Genomic DNA, 20,086 nt, shown 5'->3' with positions numbered 1-20,086 from the left:
TGAGGGGTAGAGAGAGAGGGGCTAGCTTATCTTGTTATTTTGTTCCTTATGCATATGATTGAATTAGGTGGTCACAGTTGCTATAGTTCCTTTCTGCTTTATGGGGGTGAGGGTATATTACAGGACCTGAACTTAATATCCATTGTCAAAAACCTAATTGTAGCTAGTGGAGCAAGTGTTCACCATTTTCATTAAATTATCATTTCAATTAGATTAAATTATAAATTCAAAAGTGGAGAGGGAGATGGTTACCATCATTCTCAATGGAAAATATGCCTGCTCAGGTGATCCCAGTTGGTCAGGTCTGCCATCTTAGATTACCAAGCCACATTCCTATAAGAATATTTTTTTCATTTAAAATATGTGTGTAGATTCCTTAAGGCACATGTCTGCAGTTCATCAGTTAGCTAAATTGGAATTCTCTGCATGTGAATAGTAATTCTTCAATCTTTTTCACATTTTAGCATAATGCACCCTTAAGACTGCTACATTTGAATGTAATTAGGTAATTTAGCTTATGATTTGGCTGTAATGCAATGGCTCTATATTTTAATAAAAATAATAATGTCGGAGGATGGTCAGAGACATTTAAAGTATACTAATCCCAAATGTTCTCATGTAAATGGCAAGAGTCCATGAGCTAGTGACATATGGGATATACATTCCTACCAGGAGGGGGCAAAGTTTCCCAAACCTCAAATGCCTATAAATTATATTATATATATATTATATTACCCCACTTCCTTTATGCTCCTGCTCTCTTTATATTCTAGAGGGCTATGCTGTTTGCTTTTCTGCTTATTTAGCATTTGCATTTTTTCCCATTCCTGAAACTGTTATATGAGGAAATTGGATATTTTGTTTAAATGTTATTTTTTCTTTTACATTTTGCAAGATGTCTCAGTCTGATCCTGTCTCAGAAGCTTCTATAGGAACTATGCTGCCTGAACACAGTTCTACCAAAGCTAAGTGTATCTGTTGTAAGCAAACTGAGATTATATCTCCTGCTATATTATGTAACAGTTGTCATGATAAGCTTTTGCATGCCGATAATGTTTCTATTAGTACTAGCACAGCACCTGTTGGTCCCTCAACATCTAATGTACATGATATCTCTGTTTATATGAAAAAATATATTGCTGATGCAATACAGAAGGCTATGTCTGCTATTACACCTTATAATAAACGTAAAAGGTCTTTTAAAACTTCTCATAAAACTGATTAAATTTGTGATGACCGACAACATACTGAAATATCCTCCTCTGAAGAGGATCTCTCTGCTTCAGAAGATCCTACTTCAGATTTTGAAATTGATAAATCTTCATATCTTTTTAAGATTGAATATATTCGGTCTTTGTTGAAAGAACTATTGGTTACTTTGGGTATTGAGGAGTCTGATTCTCTTGATAACAAAACCAGTAAACATTTAAATTCTGTTTTTAAACCTTCTGTCATTACTCCTGAGGTTTTTCCTGTTTGAGATGCGGTTTTTGATGTGATTGCTAAAGAATGGTATAAGCCTGGTGCTTCTTTTACTCCTAGGTTTAAGAAGTTATTTCCTTTACCAGTGACTAATTTGGAGTTTTGGGAAAAAAGTCCCTATGGTTGATGGGGCTATTTCTACTCTTGCCGAACGTACTACTATTCCTATGGAAGATAGTACTTTTTTTTTAAAGGATCCTTTAGATAGGAAGATTGAATCTTATCTAAGGAAAGCTTATTTACATTCTGGCTATATTCTCAGGCCTGCCATTTCTATGGCTGATGTTGCGGCTGCATCAACCTTTTGGTTGGATAGCTTAGCACATCAGGAAACAGATCCTGATTTGTCTAGCATTGTTCGTTTGCTTAAACATGCTAATCATTTTATCTGTGATGCCATTTTTTATATCATCAAGATTAATGTTAAATCTATGTCTTTTGCTATTCTGGCTAGAAGAGCTTTATGGCTTAAATCATGGAATGCTGGCATGGTATCTAAATCTAGATTACTATCTCTATCTTTCCAGGGTTATAATGTTTTTGGTTCTCAGTAGGACTATTATTTCCACTATCACTTGGGGGAAGGGAGTTTTTTTGCCCCAAGATAAAAAGTCTAAGCGTAAATCTAAAGCTTCTTATCGGTTTTGTTCCTTTCGTCAGAATAAAGAACAGAAAACCACTCCTTCCCCTAAGGAATCTGGCTCCAATTGGAAGCCATCTTAAAGTTGGAATAAATCCAAGCCTTATAAGAAACCAAAGCCAGCCCCCAAGATTGCATGAAGATGCAGCCCTCAATCCAGTTCAACTGGCGGGGGGCAGATTGAAATTATTTCAAAACATTTGAGCAGATTCTGTTCAGAATCAGTGGATTCAGAGCATTGTTTCTCAAGGGTATCGAATAGGTTTCAGAGTAAGACCTCCTGTGGAAAATTCTCTCTCTCTCACATTCCAACAAATCCTGTAAAAGCTCAGGCTTTTCTGAAGTGTGTTTCAGATCTGGAGCTTTCAGGGGTGATTATACCAGTTCCGCTTCAGGAACAGGGTCTGGATTTTTATTCAAATCTATTCATTGTCCCAAAGAAAGAAAATTCATTCAGACCAGTTCTGGATCTGAAGTTTGTGAAACGTTTCGTAAGGGTACCGACTTTCAAGATGGTGACTATAAGGACTATTCTGCCTTTTGTTCAGCAAGGTCATTTCATGTCCACAATAGACTTACAGGATGCTTAACTTCACATTCCGATTCATCCAGATCACTATCGGTTTCTGAGATTCTCTTTTCTAGACAAGCATTACCAATTTGTCGCTCTTTCATTTGGCCTAGCAAAGCTCCAAGAATCTTTTCGAAGGTTCTCGATGCCCTTCTATCTGTAATCAGAGAGCAGGGTATTGCGGTGTTTCCTTATTTGGACGATATCTTGGTACTGGCTCAAACTTTTCATTTAGCAGAATCTCACACAAATCAACTAGTGTTGTTTCTTCAAAGACATGGTTGGAGGATCAATTTACCAAGTTTCTTGATTCCTCAGACAAGGGTCACCTTTTTAGATTTCCAGATAGATTCAGTGCCCATGACTCTGTCTTTGACAAGAGACAAATGAAATTGGTTTCAGCCTGTCGAAACCTTCAGTCTTGATCATTCCCTTCAGTGGCTATGTGCATGGAAGTTTTAGGTCTCATGACTGCAGCATCGGACGCAATCCCCTTTGCTCGTTTTCATATGGGCCCTCTGCAGCTTTGCATGCTGAATCAATGGTGCAGGGATTATACTCGGATATCACAATTGATATTCTTAAATCCCAGCATTCTACTCTCTGACTTGGTGGTTAGATCATCATCGTATTATTCACGGGGCCTCTTTTGTTTGTCCTTCCTGGACTGTAGTCTCAACAGATGCAAGTCTTTCAGGTTGGGGAGCTGTCTGGGGGTCTCTGACAGCACAAGGGGTTTGGAATCCTCTAGAGGCGAGGTTTCCAATCAATATCTTAGAACTCTGTGCTATTTTCAGGGCCCTTCAGGCTTGGCCTCTATTAAAGAGAGAACTCAAGCAGTCAGATACAAACATTATCTTTTGTAGCCGGCTATTAATAAATTCAGAAATAATGCTGTAACAAGAGGACCTGTTAATATGTGGGATGTCAGACTCTATCTGTAATTATAAAGTCCTTGCTTGCACAGACAACTTTAGCACAGCTGTTCAGTGTAATAGATTCTGCCTGCTTAAAATCTCTACAGATTAATATTTAGTATAGGTGTGTGAATAATACCTCTGAGAATCATGTGTCTAGATATGAAACTTTTGTACTTGGTTTGTATAGTATCAAGCAGTCAGATATAAACAATATCTTTTATAGCCGGCTATTAATAAATTGAAAAATAATGCTGTGACAAAAGGACCTGTTAATATGTGGAATGTCAGGTTATGAGATTAAAGCTATCTAGCTAATACTCTATCTGTATGTATCTGACTGCTTGATATTATACAAACCAAGTACAATGTTTCACATATAGATACATGATTCTCAGAGGTATTATTCACACATCTATGCTATATATTGATATCTAGAGAGTTTAGGTGTTTTTAAATGTGTATGATTTAATAGTTAAACCAATAAAGATAAAGTATGAATGGTTAAAAATCGTTCCTGTATTATTCAGGAATGCAGGGGTAAAGCACTCTTTTTTTGTTACAGACTTTGTAACTCATTAATCTATGTGTAATTGTATCACTCTAATGACATTTTAACTACTAGGCATAACTAGAAAGAATCAGCAGGCTATTATTTTTCCACCTGTGCCTGTTCAAGACCCCAACTTGGTCATCGACATCTAGGAGCATAAACTGTGACAAAAGTGGTGCTCATTCGCAGATCAGTGACAATTATGTCTTTTGTCTTGTTAAGTGTATTCAGTCCACGGGTCATCCATTACGTATGGAATATATCTCTTCCTAACAGGAAGCTGCAAGAGGATCACCCAAGCAGAGCTGCTATATAGCTCCTCCCCTCACATGTCATATTCAGTCATTCTCTTGCAGCCTAACTATAGATAGGTCGCTGTGAGAGGTCTGTGGTGTTTTTTAACTTAGTTTATTTCTACAATCAAAAGTTTGTTATTTTAAATGGCACCGGAGTGTGCTGTTTATTCTCAGGCAGCATTAGAAGAAGAATCTGCCTGCGTTTTCTATGATCTTAGCAGACGTAACTAAGATCCACTGGCTGTTCTCATCTGAGGAGTGAGGTAACTTCAGAGAAGGGGAATAGCATGCAGGGCCCCCCTGCAAATGAGGTATGTGCAGTAATTATTTTTCTGAGGAATGGAATTGACTGAGAAAATACTGCTGATACCAATGTAAAGTAAGTTCAGCCTTAAATGCAGTGATAGCGACTGGTATTAGGCTGATGAGTGTGTGTACACTGAATGTATTTTTCTAAGGAATGGAATTGACTCTGAAAATACTGTTAATACTGAAATAATGTATGAGCCTTAACTGCAGTAAAAGCGACTGGTAGCAGGCTTATTAATAACAATTCATAACTTTTCAAATGTATGTTTAAAACGTTTACTGGCACGTTAATCGTTTTTTGTGAGGTACTTGGTGATAAAACTTATTGGGGCATGATTTTTACCACATGGCCATCTTTGTTTTCTGCATAGAAACAGTTTTCTGAGCTTCCCCACTGTTGTAATATGAGTGGGAGGGGCCTATTTTAGCGCTTTTTTGCGCAGTAAAAATTCAGTCACAATCTGTCTACTTCATCCTCCATGATCCAGATCGTCTCTAGAGAGCTCAGGGGTCTTCAAAATTCATTTTGAGGGAGGTAATCAGTCACAGCAGACCTGTGACAGTGTGTTTTGACTGTGAGAAAAACGTTAATTATTAAATTGTTATCCGTTTTTGGGTATTAAGGGGTTAATCATCCATTTGCTGGTGGGTGCAATCCTTTGCTAACTTAATACATTTACTGTGAAAAATTGGTTGCTATAACTATTTTGGTTCATTGTTATTTCAACTGTGACAGCTTTTTGTGCTTCTTAAAGGTACAGTAGCGTTTTTTATATTGCTTGTAAATTTATTTAGAAAAGTATTTCCAAGCTTGCTAGTCTCATTGCTAGTCTGTTTAAACATGTCTGACACAGATGAATCTCTTTGTTCACTATGTTTAAAGGCCAATGTGGAGCCCAATAGAAATTTGTGTACTAATTGCATTGATGCTACTTTAAATAAAAGTCAATCTTTACATGTAAAGAAATTATCACCAGACAACGAGGGGGAAGTTATGCGACTAACTCTCCTCACGTGTCAGTACCTTCGCCTCCCGCTCAGGAGGTGCGTGATTTTGTGGCGCCAAGTACATCAGGGAGGCCCTTACAAATCACTTTGCAAGACATGGCTACTGTTATGACAGAAGTATTATCTAAATTGCCAGAATTAAGAGGCAAGCGCGATAGCTCTGGGTTAAGGACAGAGCGCGCGGATGAGGTGAGAGCCATGTCAGATACTGCGTCACAGTTTGCAGAACGTGAAGACGGAGAGCTTCATTCTGTGGGTGACGGATCTGATCCAGGGAGACTGGATTCAGAGATTTCTAATTTTAAATTTAAGCTTGAGAACCTCCGCATATTGCTAGGGGAGATATTAGCGGCTCTGAATGATTGTAACACGGTTGCAATTCCAGAAAAATTATGTAGGTTGGATAGATACTATGCGGTACCGGTGTGTACTGACGTGTTTCCTATACCTAAAAGGCTTACAGAGATTATTAGCAAGGAGTGGGATAGACCTGGTGTGCCTTTTTCCCCTCCTCCCATATTTAGGAAAATGTTTCCTATAGACGCCACCACACGAGACTTATGGCAGACGGTCCCTAAGGTGGAGGGAGCAGTTTCTACTTTAGCTAAGCGTACCACTATCCCGGTGGAGGATAGTTGTGCTTTTTCAGATCCAATGGATAAGAAATTAGAGGGTTACCTTTAGAAAATGTTTGTTCAACAAGGTTTTATCTTACAGCCCCTTGCATGCATTGCGCCTGTCACTGCTGCGGCGGCATTCTGGTTTGAGTCTCTGGAAGAGGCCATTCGCACAGCTCCATTGGATGAAATTATGAACAAGCTTAAAGCACTTAAGCTAGCTAACGCATTTGTTTCTGATGCCGTCGTACATTTAACCAAACTTACGGCTAAGAACTCCGGATTCGCCATCCAAGCGCGCAGAGCGCTATGGCTTAAATCCTGGTCAGCTGACGTGACTTCTAAATCTAAATTGCTTAATATTCCTTTCAAAGGGCAGACCTTATTCGGGCCCGGCTTGAAAGAAATTATAGCTGACATTACGGGAGGTAAGGGCCATGCTCTATCTCAGGACAGGGCCAAATCAAAGGCCAAACAGTCTAATTTTCGTGCCTTTCGTAACTTCAAGGCAGGAGCAGCATCAACTTCCTCCGCTCCAAAACAGGAAGGAGCTGTTGCTCGTTACAGGCAGGGCTGGAAAGTTAACCAGTCCTGGAACAAGGGCAAGCAGGCCAAGAAACCTGCTGCTGCCCCCAAGACAGCATGAAGAGAGGGCCCCCTATCCGGAAACGGATCTAGTGGGGGGCAGACTTTCTCTCTTCGCCCAGGCTTGGGCAAGAGATGTCCAGGATCCCTGGGCGTTGGAGATCATATCTCAGGGATATCTCCTGGACTTCAAAACTTCTCCTCCACGAGGGAGATTTCATCTTTCAAGGTTATCAGCAAACCAAATAAAGAAAGAGGCGTTTCTACGCTGTGTACAAGACCTCTTTCTAATGGGGGTGATCCACCCAGTTCCGCGGACGGAACACGGGCAGGGATTCTATTCAAATCTATTTGTGGTTCCCAAGAAAGAGGGAACCTTCAGACCAATCTTGGACTTAAAAATCCTAAACAAATTTCTAAGAGTTCCATCATTCAAAATGGAAACTATTCGAACCATCCTTCCCATGATCCAAGAGGGTCAGTACATGACCACAGTGGACTTAAAGGATGCCTACCTTCACATACCGATTCACAAGGATCATTATCGGTACCTAAGATTTGCTTTCCTAGACAGGCATTACCAGTTTGTAGCTCTTCCCTTCGGATTGGCTACGGCTCCAAGAATCTTTACAAAAGTTCTGGGCTCACTTCTGGCGGTACTAAGACCGCGAGGCATAGCGGTGACTCCGTACCTAGACGACATTCTGATACAAGCGTCAAGTTTTCAAACTGCCAAGTCTCATACAGAGATAGTTCTGGCATTTCTGAGGTCGCATGGGTGGAAGGTGAACGTGGAAAAGAGTTCTCTATTACCACTTACAAGAGTTCCCTTTCTAGGGACTCTTATAGATTCTGTAGAGATGAAAATTTACCTGACAGAGGCCAGGTTATTAAAACTTCTAAATGCTTGCCGTGTCCTTCATTCCATTCCACACTCGTCAGTAGCTCAGTGCATGGAAGTAATCGGCTTAATGGTAGCGGCAATGGACATAGTACCATTTGCGCGCCTGCATCTCAGACCGCTGCAATTGTGCATGCTAAGTCAGTGGAACGGGGATTACTCAGATTTGTCCCCCCTACTAAATCTGGATCAAGAGACCAGAGATTATCTTCTATGGTGGCTTTCTCGGCCACATCTGTCCAAGGGGATGACCTTTCGCAGGCCAGATTGGACGATTGTAACAACAGACGCCAGCCTTCTAGGCTGGGGCGCAGTCTGGAACTCCCTGAAAGCTCAGGGATTATGGACTCAGGAGGAGAAACTCCTCCCAATAAATATTCTGGAATTAAGAGCAATATTCAATGCTCTCCTAGCTTGGCCTCAGTTAGCAACTCTGAGGTTCATTAGATTTCAGTCGGACAACATCACGACTGTGGCTTACATCAACCATCAAGGGGGAACCAGAAGTTCCCTAGCGATGTTGGAAGTCTCAAAGATAATTTGCTGGGCAGATTCTCACTCTTGCCACCTGTCAGCGATTTACATCCCAGGCGTGGAGAACTGGGAGGCGGATTTTCTAAGTCGCCAGACTTTTCATCCGGGGGAGTGGGAACTTCATCCGGAGGTCTTTGCTCAACTGATTCATTGTTGGGGCAAACCAGATCTGGATCTCATGGCGTCTCGTCAGAACGCCAAGCTTCCTTGTTACGGATCCAGGTCCAGGGACCCGGGAGCGGTGCTGATAGATGCTCTGACAGCCCCTTGGGTCTTCAACATGGCTTATGTGTTTCCACCATTCCCGATGCTTCCTCGTTTGATTGCCAAGATCAAACAGGAGATAGCTTCGGTGATTCTGATAGCGCCTGCGTGGCCACGCAGGACCTGGTTTGCAGACCTAGTGGACATGTCGTCCTGTCCACCGTGGTCTCTGCCTCTGAGACAGGACCTTCTAATTCAGGGTCCTTTCAACCATCCAAATCTAATTTCTCTGAGGCTGACTGCATGGAGATTGAAAGCTTGATTCTATCAAAGCGTGGCTTCTCGGAGTCGGTTATTGATACCTTAATACAGGCTAGGAAGCCTGTTACCAGAAAAATTTACCATAAGATATGGCGTAAATATTTATATTGGTGCGAATCCAAGAGTTACTCATGGAGTAAGGTTAGGATTCCTAGGATATTGTCTTTTCTACAAGAGGATTTAGAAAAGGGCTTATCTGCTAGTTCGTTCAAGGGACAGATTTCTGCTCTGTCTATTCTTCTACACAAACGTCTGGCTGAAGTTCCAGACGTTCAGGCTTTTTGTCAGGCTTTAACTAGGATTAAGCCTGTGTTTAAGACTGTTGCTCCGCCGTGGAGCTTAAATTTAGTTCTTAATGTTCTTCAAGGCGTTCCATTTGAACCCCTTCATTCCATTGATATCAAGCTGTTATCCTGGAAGGTTTTGTTTTTGATGGCTATTTCCTCGACTCGAAGAGTCTCTGATTTATCTGCCTTACATTGTGATTCTCCTTATCTGATTTTTCATTCAGACAAGGTAGTTCTGCGTACTAAACCTGGGTTCTTACCTAAGGTAGTTACTAACAGGAATATCAATCAAGAGATTGTTGTTCCATCACTGTGTCCTAACCCTTCTTCAAAGAAGGAACGACTTTTGCATAATCTGGACGTAGTCCGTGCCCTGAAGTTTTATTTGCAGGCAACTAAAGATTTTCGTCAAACTTCTTCCCTGTTTGTCGTTTACTCTGGACAGAGAAGAGGTCAAAAGGCTTCGGCTACCTCTCTCTCTTTTTGGCTTCGTAGCATAATACGTTTAGCCTATGAGACTGCTGGACAGCAGCCTCCTGAAAGGATTACAGCTCATTCTACTAGAGCTGTGGCTTCCACCTGGGCCTTTAAAAATGAGGCCTCTGTTGAACAGATTTGCAAGGCTGCGACTTGGTCTTCGCTTCACACCTTTTCAAAATTTTACAAATTTGACACTTTTGCTTCTTCTGAGGCTATTTTTGGGAGAAAGGTACTTCAGGCAGTGGTTCCTTCTGTTTAATGTTCCTGCCTTGTCCCTCCCTTCATCCGTGTACTTTAGCTTTGGTATTGGTATTCCATAAGTAATGGATGACCCGTGGACTGACTACACTTAACAAGAGAAAACATAATTTATGCTTACCTGATAAATTTATTTCTCTTGTAGTGTAGTCAGTCCACGGCCCGCCCTGTCTTTAAGGCAGATCTAAATTTTAATTAAACTCCAGTCACCACTGCACCCTATGGTTTCTCCTTTCTCGTCTGCTTTGGTTGAATGACTGAATATGACATGTGAGGGGAGGAGCTATATAGCAGCTCTGCTTGGGTGATCCTCTTGCAGCTTCCTGTTAGGAAGAGATATATTCCATAAGTAATGGATGACCCGTGGACTGACTACACTACAAGAGAAATAAATTTATCAGGTAAGCATAAATTATGTTTTTTACAGCTGTTTTGTGCACTTAAGGTTATTAAAGGGACAGTCTCCTCCAGAACTGTTATTGTTTAAAAAGAAAGAAAATCCTTTACCGATTTCTCAGTTTTGCATAACCAACACTATTATATTAATGCACTTTTTACCTCTGTAATTACCTTTAATCTAGCCCTCTACAGACTGCCCCCTTGCATTTTAAGTAGCAAAAAAGATTTGTTCCAGCCACCAATAGTTAAATACATACATGACTAAGGACCTATAGCAGGTCTGAAACGTTGTATGTTTGTCAAAAGACCCTATATGAAGAAATAAAGGTTTTTTAACTATTGGTGGCTGGAACAAATCTTTTTTGCTACTTGAAGTATTTGCAGGATAAGGCAGATCCTGGGTTCCGTGCCCCACAAGCCACATATCTGTTGGTGCTGTTTTCCACACTTTCCCTTGCATTTTAACCAATCAGTGCTGACTCCTAGGCAACTCCACGGGAATTGAGCAAAGTGTTATCTATATCAGTGATTTTTAACCTTTTTTTTGCCGTGGCACACTTTTTTACATTAAAAAATCCTGTGGCACACCACCATCCAGCAGCATATATATACACATACACACAAACACACACATACTGTATGTATTGTGCTGTTATGCCATGCCTCCTACAAACTACCCCTGCACTGGGAGTAAAAAACAAGCAAAGTTTAAAAAATATGTCACACTGTTGTCAGTCTGCCGTGGCACACCTTAGGATCTCTCACGGCACACTGGTTGAAAAACACTGATCTATATTGCACACATGAAATAGCGCTGTCTAGCTGTGAAAAACTGTCAAAATCCACTTAGATTAGAGGTGGCCTTGAAGGTCTTAGAAATTAGCATATGAGTCTACCTAGGACCAAGTACCAAGAGAACAAAGCAAATTTGATGATAAAAGTAAATTGAATTTTTTTTGAAATTGCATGCCCTATCTGAATCATGAAAGTTTAATTTTGACTAGACTGTCCCTTTAAGCATGATACAGAACAATCATTTTAAAATTTTGCAGCGGCCGCATTACATTATGCTATTTGTGTGAGCTTTTTTTATATGCGATGTAACTTTTAAATCGTGTAGGAAAAACTAGAAAAATGTAACAATCACGCTCTGTTTTGTGTGTTGACTTGAAGTGCACAATAGAGCTGGGGGAAAAGCCTGCAGCTTTTGTGAACTGTGAATGTTCACTACTTGTGTCACAGAGTGCAAGCATATGTGAGATTCATGATGGCGGCACCCAGTGTGGAGAAAAGAAGCCTCACCAACCAGCATCTGTTAAGGGTTAAAATCAGAGAAAATGGCTCTGAAAAGAGCTACAGGCTCTGGAGGATAAAGAATAGCATGGTGAGTAGTCGTTGTGTCCATCAGTTTAATGTCCCTTTAAAGGGACATGAAACCCAAAATGTTTCTTTCAGATAGAACATGCAATTTTGAACAACTTTCTAATTTACGTCTTCTATTATCTGTTTTGCTTTGTTCTCCTGGTATCCTTTGTAGAAGAGAATACCTATGTAGGCTCGGAAGCAGCAATGCATTACTGAGAGTTATCTGCTAACTGGTGGCTGCCTCTTTTAATTGGCTCACCTTGTGTGTTCAGATAACTCCCAGTAGTGCATTGTGGGTCCTTCAACAAAGGATACCAAGAAAACTAAGCAAATGTGATAATAGAAGTTAAATGGATAGTTATTTAAAATTGTCTGCTTTATCTAAATCATGAAAGAAACCATTTGGGTTTTCATGTTTCCTTAATATTGATCTAAATTTAATTTTTTTGAACACTAACATAATTTTAGCAAGAAGTTGTTTGTATTTTATTACATATAAAATCTTATTTCTTTTTTGTGCTTACAGGGAAAAGAAACTTGCAAAGAAATACTACGATAAATTGTTTAAGGAATACTGCATAGCAGATCTGAGCAAATACAAGGAGAACAAGGTAGGCGGTGCAATACTGTCTGCATGTTTATTCTAAATATATCTAATATTTGAGTGGAGCTGCTTGTGACATGCTAAAGGATTGCACATTTTAGTTGCATGTTTTTATAGCTATTGTTTGATACATTTCCTATAAAAATATTAAAGTTAAACTGCCCACAAAATGTTAAAAAAGGACATAGTGGTTCAAAATTAAAGGGACATGAAACTCAAAATTTGTCTTTCATTATTCAGATAGATACAATAAAAAAAATCAAATTTACTTATATTATCAAAGTTGCTTTGTACTCATGTTATTCTTTGTTTAAAAATATCCTGTTGTGAAAAGCTAATAAAAAAGCATGTGATAAGAGGCTGTCTGTAGTGTCTTAGAAACAGGCAGAAATTTAGAGGTTTAAATGTTATAAAGTATATTAATATAGCAATGTTGTTTGTACAATGCTGGGGGATGGGTAGTAAAGGCTTATCTATCTTTTTAAACAATACAAATGTTGGTCTAGACTGTCCCTTTAAGTTCTACTGCCACATGATTTTTACAGCAAAATCCCTCTCCTGAGAATGACCAAGAAACTGACTGGACCTAATGCAGCTGTCTCTTAGCAACCACTTCAAAGGAAAAACTACGCATTTTCCTTCTTGTAGATACCACAGCCCTGTTAAGTCATGTGATCAATTATATTGCTTTAGCTAATTCATGATTAGAATATGTATTAACCCCTTGTGCACTCCTAAACAAAGGCTCACTAAAGCACTGATAGAAGCCAATACAATTACTACGTCAGCTTGATATTATTGTATGCGCAAAGGGATCGGTTACTGAGGTATGTGCATATCAGTCACATTGATGCAATGCAGCACTATCCCACAGTGAGGCTGAGGCGGTAATGTCACTACCTCCCAATGCACACCTGCAGGTTTGCTCATACTCACAATTGTCCTAACTAGGTATCCCCCCTTGATAGGTTTCATATAATGAGTCCCACAGTGAATTTGGACAAGGTATATTTTTTAACAGAAACTGAACACACAAATTAAATGTTATGCAATAAAAACGTTTGTGTTTCCTGTCTCTTTAAACATTTAATATTACAGACACTGCTTTCTCAAAGTGTTTATGTACTTTTAATCCGGTGGTATTGTACCTTTAAGCGGGTGTTGACACTTGTTTATTAAAAGCAAAATTCCAGGAGAGGGTGTTTTCCCCATCCCCAGACAATTCCATGTACAGTATAGAACGTTCCGTATCTAAAGTTTTTCAAAATAATATAAATCAATGTCCTCCTCCCTTAAAACCCCTTTTTAATACAATGCAGTTATACTGTATATTCAGTCTGGTAAACGTTAACATATTCAAAATGTGGAGAGTTTCCCTGTTGCAATTCGCACCTCAGCGTGTGCTTCCTTTGAGTCATATGGGTCGAAAGATACCACTTCTGGCTGTTTTACTATTGCCATTTAAAATCAAGATGCTAAGAGCTTAGACTCCCTTGCCTCTGCAAAAGGACTTAAAATATATTATGTATAGTTTGTTTTTGGATTTTTATAATTTAAAGTTTGCTGCAGTTTTGGACATATGATTTAGAAGTAATCTGAAGGTATCACTTCTATGTTCCTTTAATTTAAAGTTGTTTAACTTGAAAATTCTTTGTCTGAAAATGTTTAGCACAGTGACTTTAGGTATCAATACAAGCATTATTCAGTATATGCAGACTAAATACAAATATATTCATTTAAAGGGACATATTAACCATATGCTAAATCACTTGAAAGCGATGCAGCATAACCGTAAAAAGCTTATAAGAAAATATCACCTGGACATCTCTATCTAAAAAAATATATATTTTACCTCACAATGTCTTCATCTTACATGAGTAAGTGCTCTGGTAACAGTTATACTTTAGCTATATAAAATAGCCAATCAGCAACAGCAGTGCTAGAGGTCATGCTATACTTTGCTGTGATCTCATGAGATTTCACTGAAACTTCCTTAAACTGAATAGGAAAATAACATGACTGTGCCTGCACATGCCAGATGCACGCTTCCTTGCAAGTCCTGAGACTAGTATCCTGATTGGCTGCTTAAAGGCTCTTTAAAGTGAGGTGTGAATATCTTCTTTTTTACATAGAGATGTTCAGGTGATATTTTTTAGTCCGCTTTTTATAGCTATGCTGCATCACTTTTAAGTGCTTCAGCATTTGGGTATCATGTCCCTTTAAATGAAAATACTTAGTGTCAGTAAACCTTAAAAATAATATTATATAATTCTGCACATAGTGCAGAATTATATAACATTATATTAGCCAAACTTTGTAAAACCTAATATTCCCTTTTAATTTTTTAAAAAAACGGCTGTTTTACAGACCCGCTCTCTGTGATCTTCTGAGCGGGTCTGTTTGTTTTACACAGCGCATCGGGCCAGCTGTATAGTCACGGCCCGACCGCGCCATTATACACAGTGCAGCTCGCTCCTGCTCTAGGTTTTACAAAGTTTGGCTAATATAATGTTATATAATTCTGCACTATGTGCAGAATTATATAACATTATTTTTTAGGTTTACTGTCCCTTTAAAGGGACAGTAAAGTCAAATGTAAATGGATTGTATAGAGCATGGAATTTTAAAAAATTTCTAATTTACTTATATTATGACTTTTGCAAGTTCTCTTGGTATCCTTTATTAAAGAGTAATCCTAGGTGAGCTCAGGAGTGTGCGTGTTTACTTGGCCCTCTGGTAGCAGTGTTTGCAACAATGTTTATAGCAGTGTTATACATAGTTACATACACTGCTACCATACACTGCTACAGATACTCTATGGCAGCAGTGTTTGCAACTATGTATTACACTGCTTTAAACATTGTTGCAAACACTGCTGCCAGAGGGCTAAAGAAACATGCACACTCCTGAGCTCAACTAGGATTACTCATTTCAAATTATTCCAAGAGAACTGAGCAAAATTGATAATAAAACTAAATTGGAAAGTTGTTTAAAATATCATCAACACTCAATTTTGACTTTCCTTTCCTTTTTAAAATGCCAATTTCTTACTAACAATTGGGCTGAGCTATTGGACTGCATATTTGATGCATGAGTAGAAATGGAAAAAAATAAATTTGCACATTTTTGTTCTCAGAGTTTATAGAGTTGTGTATAACACTGCGGGTTTGCTACCTTTCTCTTGTCGCACAAAGTTTTTTTTAAAAGAAGACAAATATGATCATATCCTAGTTTCTAGGATTATGGTTTAACAAAGACTAACTAGAGAACTAAGCAAAATTTATAATAGAAGTACATTGGAAAGTTGTTTAAAGGGACATAATGCTCATATGCTAAATCACTTGAAACTGATGCAGTATAACTGTAAAAAGCTGACAGGAAAATATCACCTGAGCATCTCTATGTAAAAAAGGAAGATATTTTACCTCACAATCTCCTCAGCTCAGCAGCGTAAGTTCTGTGTAAAAAGGTATACACAGCTGCTGCCCAGCTGCAGGTAAAAAAAAATGAAGAAATGAACAGCAGCCAATCAGCATCAACAGTGCTGAGGTCATGAACTCTTTTACTGTGATCTCATGAGATTTCACTTAACTCTCATGAGATTTCATAGTAAACTTCCTTAAACTGAATAGGGAAATAAGATGAGAGTGCACAAGGCTCAATCCCTTAGCTGTCCCGGACAGACATACTGATTTGCTGCTTAGAAGTCCTTTACAATGGGATATGGCTAGGGAGGAAGTTGTGAGGTAAAATATCTTTCTTTTTTACATAGAGATGTTCAGGTGATATTTTCTAGTCGGCTTTTTACAGCTATGCTGCATCACTTTCAAGTGTTTCAACATTTGGGTATCATGGCCCTTTAAAATTTCACGCCCTATCCAATCCATTTAAGTTTAATTGTGACTTTTCTGTCCCTTTAAATTGATTTTCAGATATCACAGCACTTTAAACATTGCTTTTGTAGGCTAGTAAAGGCATTTATACGTGGGTAAATGTAATAATGTTTTATGGATTTATTTTGTACCTTTTTTCTATTTTTTTTAATGTAATAGTTTGGTTTTCGTTGGCGAGTGGAAAAGGAATTGGTCTCTGGAAAAGGTAACACATATATTGTAAACTAATTAATAAAAAAGTATTCAGATTTTATATTCAGATCACCTTTTGCTGTATAGTAAATATTTATTATTAATTAATAATATTTTCTTCCTAAAGGTGGTAGTAAATAAGCATGTGCTCTTCCAATCTTATTCAGATCTTTTTTTTTAGGAATGTGAATTGCTCTGCACATTTTTGTAGAAGCAATTTTAGTTAAAGGGACACTAAACCCAAATTTTTTATTTCATGATTCAGATAGAGCATGCAATTTTAAGCAACTTTCTAATTTACTACTATTATCAATTTTTCTTTGCTCTCTTGCTATCTTTATTTTAAAAAGAAGGCATCTAAGCTGGACAGCACTTGTTTAATGGTGGGTACATTTAGCCACCAATCAGCAAGCACAACCCAGGTTGTGAACCAAAAACGAGCCGGCTTCTAAACTTTACATTCTTGATTTTCAAATAAAGATAGCAAGAGAATAAAGAAAAAAAATGATAAAAGGAGTAAATTAGAAAGTTGCTTAAAATTGCATGCTCTATTTGAATCATGAAAGAAAAAATTTGGGTTCAGTGTGTCCCTTTAAATCTATTTAATTTGGTGTCAAATGAAATTATATGATTATAGTTATTGATTGAAAAGCATTTACTTTTCTCAGTTTTAAACAATTGTACATAATAAAAAAATAGAAAGTTCAGATTATTCAGACAATTGTTTGGTAAATGCACCATTTAAAAAAAAGAATATAGAAACATAATAATTGTGCCAATAGCTAGCTACTATCCAAAGCAGATGATATGGGGAATATATTGCAGCAGCAGATTTCCCATTAGCAAAAATAGGCCACTGTCTAGGTACACTGTGGCAGAGAAATAACCTTGGTAACCCTTGTTGCTGCAGAATATCACATTCAATAAATGTAGTTTTCCGAGCAAGCAAACGTCTTTGCTCCCTAATATGCTGTCAATATAAATGGTCTTCAATGTGTTGTGTTTGGGAAATTGTGTGCTTTTTCTTTTTTACATTGACAAACTAACTTCAGTCCAAGAAAACATATCATCCACAATCGATGTTAGTTCCTGACGGTATGCTTTGGGGTAGCGCATCTTAAACTGGGGAGTCCCTAATTTTTGGGTTCCCCACAAGATTTGATCATGTGTTTTGTGTGTGTGTAGAGTGACCTAATTTTATATATCTTCGAATGAGTGGCAGTTGCTCATCAGCTCATTAGGGGAGATGCCTGCATGGAAGGTACGTGGAGTTAGATAGTCTGTTAGTGGTTAGCAGTGACTATGAAAGTTGGATTGACTTATTTTCATTAATAATCCCAACACTTGTGTGTTTTGATGTATATTAAAAAACAAAAATAGTATACCCATCTGTTCATTTTGAACTGTGTTATAATAAACGGGGTCACAAAAGTATTCCAATGCAAAAAGGGGTGAAAAAAAGATGCTCTGCTGTAGAGAAGTAAAATGACTCAAATGTTTCAGTCTAAACGTTACTGTGAAGAGTAATGGACTAATGAGGTAATTCCATGGTAATGGTTCCCCAGTTAATCCCATCATTGTCAATGTTGATAGGTAGCATAGCAGATAATGTAACATTCTTCTATTCTCTTGTTATCTTCAATACTCTTAAATTTACCTAACATTTTGCTAAACAATATCAACATATCTGTGTCAAAAACAAGGACAGACTCTTAGCATGCACAAAAGGGGCAATGAAGGGCTACTGATCATTGAGTTAAATAAAAAACTTAGTGAGACTGTGGCAGTAGTTTAACTCCTGCTTATTTAGCGTACAAAGTGATCAGCAATGCATTTTAAACTGAAAGGCAGAGGCTTCTTTATCAGGCCGTTATAATGAAACTTCTAGTGAACAGCTTGGTCTTCCTTACATGAGTTCATTAAGGGGATTTTTTTCCAATGGCATGGAGAGTCCATTATTTCATTCAATTACTGTTGGGGATTTAGCTCCTGGCCACCAGGAGGAGGCAAAGACGCCCCAGCAAAGCTTTAAGTATCCTCCCAATTCCCATAATCCCCCAGTCATTCTTTGCCTTGTACATCAAGGAGGATGTGCGAAGATGGTGCTCTGAAGAAAATATTGACTAGCATTCCTAAGCAGACGGTGTAAAGGCCGGTCTTTGTTCAGGTTCTGGTTAGGAATCAGGCCTGCCTTTAATCTCTTGCTCCTCCCTGGAGTCTTTATTTGTTTTTCCCTGGATGAGATTCATATTCTAGAGTTCTTTTTTCAAATATTCTTGGAATTTAGACGTTCTGTATCTTCTATTTATACTGACCGAGGGCTGTCTTCATTTGACTTATGTAAAAATGGACAGTTGCCTCCTAATTGTATTACAGCTTTTTCTTCTGGAGATGTCTAGTAGTCCTGGGCCTTGTAGAAGAGACTTCCAAGGATCAGTTGGGTAGGACAAATTCCTTTTCTTCCTGGTTTGTCCTTTAATTTTTGCTTTAGCTGAGGTTTCTTTTGGGAGAAAGGTACTTCAAGTGGTGGTGCCTTCAGTTTAGGTTTGCCTGCCTTTAATTCTCCCTCCCTGTTCATTCTGTATCCTCTCTGGCTTGGGTATTGGTTTCCCAACAGTAATTGAATGGAATTGTGGACTCTCCATGCCATTGGAAAGAAAACAAAATTTCCATCTTAATGGGAGGAGAGTCCACTGCTTCATTCATTACTTGTGGGAATTAAGAACCTGGCCACCGGGAGGAGGCAAAGACACCCCAGCCAAAGGCTCAAATACCTCCCCCACTCCCCTCATCCCCCAGTCATTCTTTGCCTTTCGTCACAGGATGTTGGCAGAGAAGTGTTGGATGATTCGGAGTAGTCTCTTATGGAGGGTAGTACTCTTCAAAATGGGACTGGAGTTTTAAGTAGTCCTGTCAGCCTCTCAGTGAGAGCATGGATGAATGTTAGAGTCCGGAGATGTAGGGAGAGTCTTTCTGCGAAACTATCCTGACTCAGATTAACAGCTTCATAAGCAATCAGCATTGACGAGTTTTGCTGCCTGGTTTTCTGCTCTCAAGTCCATGTCAGGAGCGATGCTACTACCCTGTCACACTTGAAAGGACGTGTTTCTGTTCCACGGCATAGATTCTGGTAAGTTTGTTTCATTTATACATACTGTATATGATAGCGTAAGAAGACAGGGTCACAGTATGTCTTCTTTTATCTGTATAGAATCAAGGGTAATACCCTCGGAAAGGGGGTTATTGAACAGGGGGGGATTGGCACATAATATTTATTGTGTTTTAATGCTGCGTCATTTGTGAGATGAGACTCTTTCAGTGGGTGAACAGTCAGTTTCTTAGCAAGAGATCGACGCAGGTCCTTTTTGGCGTGTTTTTCTCTCTAGTTCAGGGGCGGTCCTGCATGGCACTCCATGTTACCAGGTGTGGCCTCTTTAACTTCCTCTTTCTTGACCAGCGGTTATAGGAGACAAAGCTGTTTCTCTTTGGTCCGGGTCATAGGAGGTGGTGAGTGCCCCGGCTATTGGGATATAAAGGTGCCATTTAATTTGTCTAGTCCACAATAAAGGTGCAAGCTATAGAGGACTCTGATATGTTAGAGGGTACTCCCTCTTTAATTAAACCTAATCACTGTGTCTATTGTAAGGAGGTTCCTGTTGATCCACCTGCT

General features: G+C 38.9%; 1 protein-coding gene across 1 annotated transcript in view; it reads left to right on the top strand.

Annotated features, from left to right (window-relative positions):
- The window catches only part of LOC128644350 (protein FRA10AC1), a gene marked incomplete at its 3' end in the record, with an annotated part of 238,489 nt that overhangs the window by 130,817 nt on the left and 87,586 nt on the right, over positions 1-20,086 (top strand). Inside the window, 2 exon segments of the mRNA XM_053697004.1 lie at positions 12,254-12,338; positions 16,384-16,429. Coding sequence (XP_053552979.1) covers positions 12,254-12,338; positions 16,384-16,429 — 131 coding nt within the window.

Source organism: Bombina bombina, unplaced genomic scaffold (genome assembly GCF_027579735.1).
Source record: "Bombina bombina isolate aBomBom1 unplaced genomic scaffold, aBomBom1.pri scaffold_442, whole genome shotgun sequence".
NCBI lineage: Eukaryota > Metazoa > Chordata > Amphibia > Anura > Bombinatoridae > Bombina > Bombina bombina.
Note: the sequence above shows the minus strand (reverse complement) of the source record. Positions and strands in the feature narration are given on the sequence as shown.